Raw genomic sequence first — 12,007 nt, 5'->3', positions numbered from 1 at the left:
AGCATTTTTTAAGCCCTCCCTGAAACTGCCTGTAAAGCCAGTCTAGATAATTCCCCATAACCCAAGTAGAGGAGACCTGTTCAGAACTTCTCTTTGAAGTGTGCAGAGATAAGCATTTGAAATACAGCCACCAGCAGCCCTTACCAAAAGCTCGATTGTAGGTTAACCAACGCCCAAACAAAATCACTTCAGAAAATCATTAAGCCTCCTCCCTGTCAAAACTCGGACTCTCAATCTCTTGACTTCCAGAATAGCTCGCATAGTCCATTATCGTCATCATCATTCATTTATATAGTGGGAGGTGAAAATGTGAGCCAATTTTATGGCAAATTAGAGAAAAATCTTTTTAATATTTCTTACAGAGATAAACCACACATGAGCCCCGAGAACCAAGCTCCATCACATAAAGCATGACGTCTTTTTGCACACACACAAATCCCAAGTGAACCTAAATTGCAGAATGCATCATTAAAAGCGGCCAAACAATCTCCCCTGCCCCTCCTAGTCTTCCTCCTCTGCCTCTTCTAGCCACTTGACAAAGGGTTCGAGACCCTTTACAAAAGTCTGCCTGTGTGACACAAAGAGCTGTGTGATTCATAGGAAGAGCAAGCCATACCAAGCGAAAAAACAGAGGCAAAGAGCAAAAAACACAAGAGTTCGTCATACCTCCCTTTGGGGTTGGACCCTTTTCGGAACCACAGCAGAACAGTGTCTTCTGCCAGCACATCTTGATCGTATAAGGCGCGAATGATTTCAGGAAACAACTTCATAAGTTTGGCATCTTCATAGCAATAAGTCTGGATCGTGTAAATAAGTTCCAGCTCGAGTTTTCCTGTAACAGTGAATGAGCCAAGCAAGGTTCCCCATGTCTTGACCTGGAAAACCCACAATAGAATCAATGAGTTTGTCCACTTCTTGACTAAATATATTTCCTAATGACTTCCAAATATAAATTATGTAATGAAACTCAGGAGAAGGAAAGACTAGAAGAAAAAGACAATAAAAGAAACATGGTGGCACCATAACCTCTTTACATAGAGAATGTGATTTCTTTTGACTTTACGATACCTCAAGGCTTTTCACCTCTTACATCATCACCCTTCACTTTTGCATTTTAGAGATTTTGTAAGGTTTTTCATATTTCCAAAATGGCCGGGGCCTAATGAACCTTGGTTGAGATTTTTCCAAACTATTTTAAAGCATCTACTTAGAGAAACAATAAATCGAAATGGAACCAAAAAAGTGATGCAAAAAATTATGACAATCTCAATACTGAGCTTGAAATAAGAAAGGGGGGAAAACAGAAGTAACAAAGGCAGCTCCATGTGAAAGAATGAGAAGAAAACCCCTCCACTCCAAATACAATGTTCACCCTGTGTGTGAAGAGACGTGCATACACATAGTGTGCGCATACACACGCACACTAATATACAGAAGGATAGATGGGAGGGGAGAAAGACAAGACAGAAAGAAAAAGGCCCCCAGGGCGAGGGGGAGGGGTTTGTTCAATATTGCCATAATCAAGCCGCACAAAGTAGATGGAATAAAAGACCATTTGCTCGCTTTACCCACCTGTCGAAGTGCTAAATTGATGTTTTGCTGCTGATTCTTTCCAGACCACTGAATAGCATCCATAAGAGCTTCCCAGACAGTCCGCACCACGTCCACATCTGGCAAGCTGGCTTCCTTGCACCGCAGCTTTACAGACTCAATCAACTCACCCATGTCTGCGTTTTCTGAGATCTGATCAGTCAGATGGGTTTTTAATTCCTTCAACTTCACATCAAAAACCTTCTTCCTATTGTACTCCACAAGAGGAGCTAATCCCGCTTTGCTGCACAAATCAAACCCCGTTTTAGCCATTGCTCTTGCATGTTAAACCATTGCTCATTTGTCGCCACAGGCACACTTTCACAGAACTTAATACCTGAAATGCTCTGAGAAAGCCTCCATAGTTCTCTTCTGCATTGGGAAAAACTCCAGAAGCCGGTCCTCTATTTTGGCTCTTTTTAAAAGAGCTACTAAATCATCAAAACTGTTCTCCACAAGGTACTCCTTAAAACAATCTGTGATAAATCCAAGAACTGTCCCCTTCGCGACAAGGCTATCCTTCAATAGAACAGAAAAAATGTTTTCGGGAGGAAGCCCTGAGAGCTTTTGTGTGAAGGTTAGGGCAGTAAAAATAGCCAGCTTCAGGCGATCGGCCTGCTCATAGAGCTCCAATGACTGAAGCTGCCTTTGCATGACATTTTCAAGGCTCTTTATCATGAATGGACGACGCCTGATAATTTTTTGAATGTAAAGCACATGAGGAAGAATTTTTTCGCGTGAAGCTTCACAATTCAAGATAGAGTACGGCTGGCTTTCACCCTCTTCTGGCTTGGTTGACCCAAGCTGGATGCGCCCACCAGTGTAGACAACCTGAGCCACAGCATCTAATTTGTAAACCATTGAAATCACAAATTTCCTTGACGATTTATTTTCAGCTGAAGTGAAACCTAGCTATTGGCAATCAGTCAAGGAATAAAGGAGCTAGCAAGGATGTGCAACTTTACATGCATCTACAAGTACTGCAGGCAAAAAGGGCCCTAATTTGTTTAGAAATCACAAAAATCATAGATGGACCAGAACAAAAATCCTTATAAAAATTTGCAAGTAACTGATGGATTTCCTTGCATTTGTTGCAAAACATCTAAGAGTTAGTACCACAGGTTGAAACCTTGGCAAGGAAACCCCAAATCTTTGAGAAAACAGATAGGGTGAACCACTTCCACACAAACATGTGAGCTTAACTTCCCCAATTCCAGTGTTACTTCAAGCTTCTTTTTTCTCGGCACGGGGGGGGGGGGGGGTTATGTCTGTGTTAGTAGGGGAAGAGAGTACCTCAAAGAAGGTTTCACCATATCTTGAAAAATCAAGATCTGCGGCGTCAATGTCTTTTGCGATGAGCTCCTGCAAAAAGAGCGGTCAAAAAACTGCATCATAAAGACACCATCACGGATGAAGCCTTGTGACTTTACCAGGTCTCCCCCATGCTCAAGATAGATCTGGACAATAGCATCCGCAAAACTGGCAGTGTCTAAAGGAGCTGCTATATTCCGCTTGCGGGTCTTGATCCGCGTGCCACTGCATTCAAAGAGAACCAAAGAAGAAGATATAAGCTTGTAGACGACTCAACGGTCCCCAAAAAACAAGCACTAGAAACAATAGACATCTCTTTCGCATGGGCTCCTCTTCTCCCCTTCTCTTTTCTATATAAAAACTTTTTGTGCTTATCCAAAAATAAGAAAGTATGGGCACAAGACATTGGATTATGCCCACAATGGCAAGAAATAAAGCAGGACATTATGACCAGAATGGACAAGTACTAAAAAGACCCCCTTCAAATCACACGTGAGCAGAGCCTACTCAGCATGGCTTTATGACCACAAAGGGGCAAGCAATTTTTTTAAAAAAAACATCCATGAGTACAGCCCCTTCAAATCACAAATAAGAACCTACCCAAAACCATGCTAAAGGGAAAACAAGTATAACTGGTAAACTGTTTCCAATGCAGCCTTAAAGCTTCCAACCTGATATCATTTGCACAAGGTTTCTCATGACACAAAGGCAGTGTCACATCACTGGGGCTTTGTAATAGCGAAAATGCAGATGTCAAAAAACAGTTCTCTTTGACTTCAAAGATACAGTCAAAAACCTCAGGTCAACTCTCAAATTTGCATTAGAAAAAGGATTGGGCATCTCTTCAATCCATGCATCAACATATAAGGAGAAAAACACACCAAGCATTGGAATCTCTTTCACTTTCAGTAATTTTGTTGGATACTTCAATGAAAATCATCAAAACTTGTTCCAAGGTACAGGCTTCTCCATTTAGCAATACACTTGCCAGATTATTAGCTTTGCTAAAAGCTTTCAAATTAGCAAGAATTTAACAGCCGCCCAACAATAAGGAGAATAGATACGCTTCAGGAACAGACAAAAACATAGGATATGGTTATTTCCAATTATTGGATGCTGCAAGCAGATTTATGATCGTTGGGACTTCCAAAAGTGCTACTCTAAAAAGTATACTAATGAGGTCTCAACTTAGCTTTGTCAAATTATTAGCTTTGCCAAAAGCTTTCAAATTAGCAAGAATCTAACAGCCACCCAACACTGAGGAAAATAGATACGCTTCACGAACAGACAAAAATATAGGATATGGTTATTTCCAATTTATTGCATGGCCCCTGAACTGTACTGCAAGCAGATTTATGAACGTTAGGCCTTCCATAAATACTATTCTAAAAATAAACTAAAGAGATCTTAACTTGATAGGCCTCTCTTGCCCTACAGGTGGTACTTCAACCTAAAGCATGTACACCCTTGTTTTTGCCTAGGCGGCAGCCAAACAAAAGGTAGAAATGCTCGTTACCCTCAGAAGAATAAGTGGAAGTCCAAATAATTCTAGATATGTTGATGATTCAGCAAACCTACAAATCTTTATGCAGACCCTACTCTCAACACATCTCACATTTCAATGATCAGGAGATGAGATGGGTGTATGATTTAAGAAAATTAAGGCACTAATGAATGGCATGGAAGGGCAGATGCCTAGCATTGCTGGAGCCAATAAGCAAGAAGATTCACAAGCTCACAGACATACACATTTAGAGATTTATGCGATATTTCAAAGTTCAGGCATAACATCTTCATCGTACACTGACAAAATGTCGCCACAACAAGAGACACTCCCACATAAGAATCAGCAATTACTACCTCACTGGCAGTTCAAATGCAAGTAGACCATATAATACAATTAAGCGTCTTCAAAATACATTGAAAAAATGCCCAGCCAGTGCTAAATAAATAATCACCACGAAGGTGTGCAACAGAAGGAGTGAATCATTTAGCACTCTCTACAAAGAGAATGCAAGCTCTCTACAATATTGAAGACCTCATGCTACAAACCAGCCAAGCCAAAGCACCCTAACAACTTCAGCACGATACCAATGAACATTCATTCATTCATGTCATTTCGACAACTACTCTTCACCTTCAGAAATTCTGAAACCCATATATGCCCCAACTCAAATCAAGATCTTGAGATGCAGCCAACCAAACTAGTTTCAACCTACCAAAAGACCAGAGCTCATAAACAAAAAATAGAAATGCTGGAATAAGGCAATCACCGCAAATAGCAGCATGACCATCAAAGAGTGGGAATGTATAAAGTCTTGATAATGCTAAAAGATCGACACAAACAATTCTTCACCGACCACCGCATCAAAATGCAAAACGAATATCACTATCATACTTGATCAGCACACAAAACCGAAATTGCAAGATCACTATAAAAGCAGAATCATTTAATCTTTATGGGGAGTCCATTGCAGACTGTTCACAGGTAATTAATAAACAAGTGTCTTCTTTGGAGCTTGAAAGTTTCAAGAGGTTGATCCTTACCCAAGAGTCGGCCTCTCCTTAGAGCTGCAATAAGAAAAAAAGGGGTATTGTCAATTCTTGTGCAAGATCGAGTAAAGTCCTCACAAAACAGAGGACCAAATTCCAATTGCGCAAGATCGAGTAAAGTCCTCACAAAACAGAGGACCCAATTCCAATTGCACAAATACACCACGCTGCGGAGGAACAAAATGAAATCGGATATCACACAAGCTTTGTACTAACACCACCCACTACAACAAATCTAGTGAAATTCAGCACAAAAACAAGAATGAGAATGACAGGCAGATGAAACGGCTCAAGAGGGTTACGGATGTTGGGCAGGACGATCAGGAAAAGAGGGTGATCAAAACAAGGTCAAACAACGCATGAACAGAGGATCGTGGTGAGGTAAGGTAGAGCTGAGCCCGATCTAAAGAAAGCGGCACGCAAACATGAAACGAGTAGGCGAGGCAACAGACGGATAACGGAGAAGCTATAGGAGCAGAGGGCGGAAGAAACCCTACTGAGATCCGAGATCGGCAAGAGGGAGAACGACTGACCTCATAAACCACGACCTGAGTTGCGAAGACGAGAGGTCCTTCAGAGGCCGGAGCAGCTCGCGCTCGCCCTTCTGAGCTGTGGGTGTGTGTAGGTATGTGTGTGCACCTTCGGTAATCGGGCGCACAAAGGGGAGATAGGAGAGAACCTGATGAGCCTCCAAAGAGAGTACGCTAGCTATAAGAACGTATGTGAAGCGGCCCTTATATCAACCAATCACAATTCTCTCGGTGTACTTTATGTGCTCACACAATTACATAAATAATTCACAAACATCCCCAATCATTGTCTTTTGTTCTCTTAGCAAAAACGGATATGTGTGAAGCACCTTAAACATGAAGAGGGACCCTAGGCCCTCCTCGGCGAGGGATCGACCGCTCGCCGAACAAAAAAGTTCTAGACCAATGAGTGTAATTGCCATAGGAAATTCTAGCTAGTAATTTTGTCTAAAATGAACATTTTGGCAATTTTCACTCTACAATTTGAAAGCTCAACACTTATTCACAAGGGCAACCAGAATTCAATTGCTTCGTTCTAGATCCTGGTTTGCACTACAATGTTGCGTTGTTGAATCAATCACCACGGCATGATTACGTCAATGATCTTGTGCGGTGCTCCTAATGGCTACTTGGTTAGCACAACAGCCTGTTAGTGAACGTGCTATAAGGGGACCTGTCCAGATGGACAAATCTCTATCCTTAAAAAATACAAATCCCCACATGGTGCTAAATTTGATGCATACATTGCTTTATTTTTTAGAGTGGTGAAGGTACATGTAGGTGCAATAAAATTGTGCTCGCAACAAAAGGAACAGGCAAAGATTATGATATTGGAGAAAGGATGCTAAGTAACAAAGTTGCTCTTCTGTCTCTTTTTTTTTTTTTTTAAAGGTGGTGATACGGGTTGAGTGCAGTCAACGACGTACACATGCTACAATATAGTTGAGAAGGTAGGATGAACATTGTCGGATGCACAATAGTTGAAGACAACCTCAACCAAGGATGGCAAACAAGGCGGTAGGTATTTATGTCTCTCTCATGTCATTGGAGTGTGAAAGAATCACCAGAAGAGACTGCATAGCCACAAAAGCCTCCCATTATCTCTCACACTACTACCTGCGTACTATAATTATTCTGCTTTATTTATTTGGTCTTGCTTCCAAGGATCAAACAGATCCGTCAGTTCCATTATTTGAGTTTATCATGCTAGTCACTCTTGTCGGAAGCTACAACTCAACTAAACTCAAACCGCAAGCTCATCAAAGATGCAGGCCATGGTTGCTACATGCCTGTTTTTATGAGCACAAGATTAATATGATGGCAAGGCCAAGGAGTTTATTGATTGGCAATGGACTCCATTGCTCTGCGCTATGATCCTTGACGTGTCAGAAGCGGTCTATGTACCTGGGTTGCAACATGTACCACTATTAGGCTAGTAAATGGACTATGATGACAATAGCTATGCATGCAGATGAGAATTGTGTCAGAGGCAGTCCAGAGATAGTTTGATTGTAATAGGATAGCATGTCAACTCTATGGGTCACGGATCATAGGCTAGATGTCTAGGTAGCCTGTAGATATGGTCATGTAACATTTAATGGCCTACAAACTTGTGTGTAGCGGAAATTAGCATGAACATAGTGGGCATTTCATTAGAATAGATTCCTAATGAGAATTACAAGAGTGCTTGGGTGGATAGAGCAACAAAAAGCATAACACCTAGTTAGATAGCATGAACAATACTTTCAAAAGAGAGAGAAATTAAGCTATTGACAACAGTTGAGGACCGGATTTACATGGAGCCGGTCCCCCCTCCAAAAGGCTTTGTATTATGGTTTCTCCCATCAAGAGAGACATTGTACAATACAATTCTTTGTGTTCCTTCAAGACTAGCTAGTGCAATGAAGATGAAGATGAAAGATTCATGCACTAAGCAAAACACTTATCAAACACAACATCAATTCTCTCCGGTCTCAGACCCAAGACCTCACACACCTTCGAAGATGGTGAGAGCTAGCGGGGTATGAGAGTAGATTGAGAGGAAGAAGGAGTATTCTTACGAGAAAGATGTACATCTCCTCACATAATCACTCATATTAGCATAGCTTAGCTTAGTAATTAGCATGGTAGAGAAGATGAGCATGGATTGAAGCTTGGCTCTTGGTTGGATTTGCATCACAAAGCCAAGAGTTGTTGGTGTAGGCCTCCCTTCTCAGAAGCTTAGAGTAGGTGGTAAGCTTTCCATTAAAGCTTGAGAAGGAGAGAGAGTCTTCTTTACTTCACACATGAGATTGTGTGAGTGTGTGTGTGTGTGTGTGTGTGTGTGTGTGTGTGTGTGTGTGTGTGTGTGATAATGCCTTGCAAAAATCAGCCCCCCCCTCTCTTGGTCGACCCCTCTTGCTATTTGCTCATGCTACAGTCTCATTGGACCTCCCTAGAGCTAGCCAATGATAATTGAGCAGTATAAGTGATAGCCTTCTGACATGTGTCCCCCTTTCCCCTTTTGTGAGAGATTTATGTAATTAATAAATGCAACTAAACTCTCGTTGGACCCCTTTGCCTCCTGGCCAATAGGAATCAGGCAAGCCATTGGGCTGTTGAATGCTCATTGGTCCCCTTGGGAGACTGTCCAATAGTCTTCTAGAGAGCTTAATTCTCATTGGTTCTTTTATTAAGTGTTTTTAAATTAATTAAACTAGAGTTACTCTAGCCTAATTCTCATTGGTCCACCTCCAAGGCCATCCAATAGGAATTGGGTACACCTTGTGGGCATCTGGGCTAGAGAGCTGACATGTGTTCCTCATTCCCTTTGTGTAAAGGGAGCTTGTGTGTGTGTGTGTGTGTGTGTGTGTGTGTGTGTGTGTGTGTGTGTGTGTGTGTGTGTGAGTTTCTCTCTCATCCCCTACTCCCAAGGCTCGCCCCCTCCTATGTAGGGATTGATAAAGACTTTTGGGACACACACAAAGCATTCAATTCCCCCCATGCTTCACCTTTGGACACAACCTTTGAATTTTGGAACCTTAGCATTTTGGAAGTTTTAATGGGTTGAACCTTAGGGTCTTTTAAGCCCATTGTTGCACATGGCTCTTTTGCAGATGGCCCCCCCTTTGGATCCCTATTTTCCATCCTTTGGATCCCTAATGTGGCCGGTCTGCTAGCTTAACCAATATTCTAGCTTTTTCTCCCATGGCACTTCCCCATATTAAATGATCAGTTTAACATGAGAAAATTATTTAGGAGAATTAAATATTGATTATTATGACATGGTCAACTCAAGCCATTAAAGGTCTATATATAGGGGTTGCATGCAAGCACATGGCACACCTAATGTTGCTATTGATCAAGGATCATAGGCTAGATGTCTAGGTAGCCTATAGGTATGATCAACCGGAGCAATTAAAGGTCTATATATAGGGGTTGCATGCAAGCACATGGCACACCTAATGTTGCTATATAAAGTGGGTACAATGTAGGAGGTAGTGGGTGAAATAGCCTTGTGGCAACAGTTGTGGTAATAATCACAGAGGCCAGGGTTTGTAACCAATCAAAAACTAATAAATACGGCTCACATGGTTGTCTTGTGGCACGCATTTGGGAGAAAGTGGGGTGGGTTTTTCCTTAGAGGTGTGCCATTTCCTCTCTTGCTACCTGTCTCCTCTCCTATTTTGCATTAGTTCATAGCACTTCGGTCTAGGAGGCGTGAATGTTCCCCTCTCTCACTCTCATGTTTTTACATCAATGTTGTGTAGAACATGATTCCGAAGGTGCTAAGGTTTACAAAATTTGTTTGCTCATATGTGTGACTTTCTGTGATGTGAAGGCTCTTTGCGGCATCCATTGTAAGGCTATGCTCTTGGTGATGCATGTCATGGTTGTGAGATCATGGCTATGGCTATAGAAAGTAAATTCCAAGAGAGAAGAAACATTATTTCAATTGCATTATAAAACATTAGTTATTTGAGATAAGTAGAGAGGGGTGGCGGTTCATGACAAGCTGTTAGCCCCGACGTGGACTACCCTAAGACTGGGGGGCAGCTCAGGAGAATTGGTAAGAAAATGCAATAGAGCAGTAGGAGTCTTAAAGGGGGGGGGGGGGGGGGGGGGGGGGGGGGGGGGGGGCGGGAACCAAATACTTCAAGAACTCCATTTTGCATTGGTCCCCCTGGCTTTCTAAAGTTATAGAACCGCCACAAATTCCCTATTGGATAGAGACAACCAAGAAGCTGAATAATAAGGGTCTGAATCGACTGGGGCACTTCTGGGAAAGTAACAACAAGAGTTGGAAAACCAATGACCTTTTGGTTACCCAGAACCAACTGAATAGCTTGGAGGTCTTGCTGGTTCACAAAGCGATGAAAGATCTTGACAATATAGTGATGCCTATCTGTGATTCGGAGTTTGACTAGAATGCCTGGAAATGGCGTGGAAGCAGTCTCTTATGGAAACCCCATCCTAAAGACATCTACCATACAATGATGCATAAGAAGAATTGTTCTAACCCCCTTAACAAGATATGGAAAAAACAATGGCCGGAGGAAAGGTGGGAGCAAGTAATGGAGAACATCTGGAAGCCAAAGGTTCCACAGCACATGAAGGTATTCTTATGGAAGGTAATTTGGGGTGCTCTACCGGCGGGGGTGAAGATTTAGGAAAGAGGGATTGGGTCAGATCGATGCTTGGGGTGCAGGTTGGCTATTGAAGATCTGGCCCACCTCTTCATGGATTGCCCAACTTCAAAGGCCTTGCAGGGAAAATATGCAAGTGGGTCCAAAGAACATGGAAAATTGGTTTTTACAAGACCGATCTATTCCTTGGAGTGAAGAATTCGAGTGGTCCTGCCATCCTCATCAACCCTCAATCGTCAGGTACTTCTTCCTACATAATGTATGGTAGATACGGAACCGCCGTGTGTTTGAAGGAGGTCTTGAGGTGGCAAGCTTCGCAATAATTATACAAGAAAGCAAAGTGCTAATATGGACGCTCGGGCGCAAGCAACAATCGGAGGATTGGTCTAGGACTACTTGTGCCTTGCTGTCTGCAGAGGGCATGCCTAGGACGGGGGAAATCTTGGCTATTGGTAATTAAAATATCTCAAAAGAACATGATAATGGACCTTATGTATCAAAGATAAGTTGGTTGGTATGGCTGCCCTGATAGCCGATGTAATTTGGGTCCCTGGATGAGGTCATGGCTCAACATGAGCATGACGAGACCTTGTAACTATTTGGGTTGATTAATATAATTCACTCACAATTGTGAGTTTTTCTATAAAAAAAAGTTATTTCTGATATACATGTTATCCTGCTTTGGTTTTACTATGCTTGTATGTATGCAAGTGAATGTAAGTAGTCCGTCTTGGATTAAACATTATCAAGAAAAAATTGGGTTTTGTATTGTCATGTCATCATCCTCATTGATCAGGTTGCCTCTACAGCCACGTTGTGTTAATAGGTATCAAGCACCGAATATCTTTACATTAGGAGCTCGTTTTTAGGCCCGCCCAAAGTGTAGAGCCTTAGCGTTGCCTCGAGTAAGCCAAAATTATTTTAGGGAATGTTGATCAGAAAGAAAATTCCAATTGGTGGATGGAGATAGTGATTAATACTCCACTCATTTGCAAGAGAGGGTATAAGAAAGAATGTATAAGCTATGAGTGGGTAAAATGTAATAGGAATGGTTGAATGCAATAGGAAACACTCATTACCAATATAGGTTGTAAAACAATTGAAGGGTTGTTCTCATGACTCCGAATCTCCAATTCACGAGTGAGATTACAGGACAAGAGGCATAGGTATGGAGATATGCTTTGCATGGGCCAATATGTTCAAGGGTTATAAGGGAAGAAATGACCAAATCTAGGTATCTAAACTTTAGAAACGAGATGGCAGCATGCGCGTTTTGTCTACACCATCTTTCTGCTCATTGTATGAGGCTCTCGTGAGCTTTGTGGTTACCCTATCTATCTCTCTTCTTGATGGCATATGTTACTCACCTCTTGCACGACAATGCCATTCCTCGTCTTC

The 12,007-nt window shown here is 42.0% G+C and overlaps 1 protein-coding gene across 1 annotated transcript; it reads right to left on the bottom strand.

Annotated features, from left to right (window-relative positions):
• Positions 1 to 443: 443 nt before the first annotated feature.
• Positions 444 to 6,145, bottom strand: LOC147446188 (uncharacterized). Its single transcript, XM_086525458.1, has 8 exons — positions 5,988 to 6,145; positions 5,449 to 5,472; positions 3,021 to 3,126; positions 2,884 to 2,952; positions 1,928 to 2,421; positions 1,573 to 1,834; positions 667 to 875; positions 444 to 568 (listed from the first exon to the last, which is right to left on the bottom strand). Exons 1-8 carry the CDS (start codon positions 5,990 to 5,992, stop codon positions 502 to 504), a joined length of 1,236 nt encoding a protein of 411 aa, XP_086381584.1. The 5' UTR covers positions 5,993 to 6,145; the 3' UTR covers positions 444 to 501.
• Between the last annotated feature and the right edge of the window lie 5,862 nt (positions 6,146 to 12,007).

The sequence above is a fragment of the Adiantum capillus-veneris genome, chromosome 12, assembly GCF_014529385.1.
Source record: "Adiantum capillus-veneris isolate H3 chromosome 12, ASM1452938v2, whole genome shotgun sequence".
NCBI classification, from domain to species: Eukaryota; Viridiplantae; Streptophyta; class Polypodiopsida; order Polypodiales; family Pteridaceae; genus Adiantum; species Adiantum capillus-veneris.
This window is presented reverse-complemented; position numbering and strand designations above follow the sequence as displayed.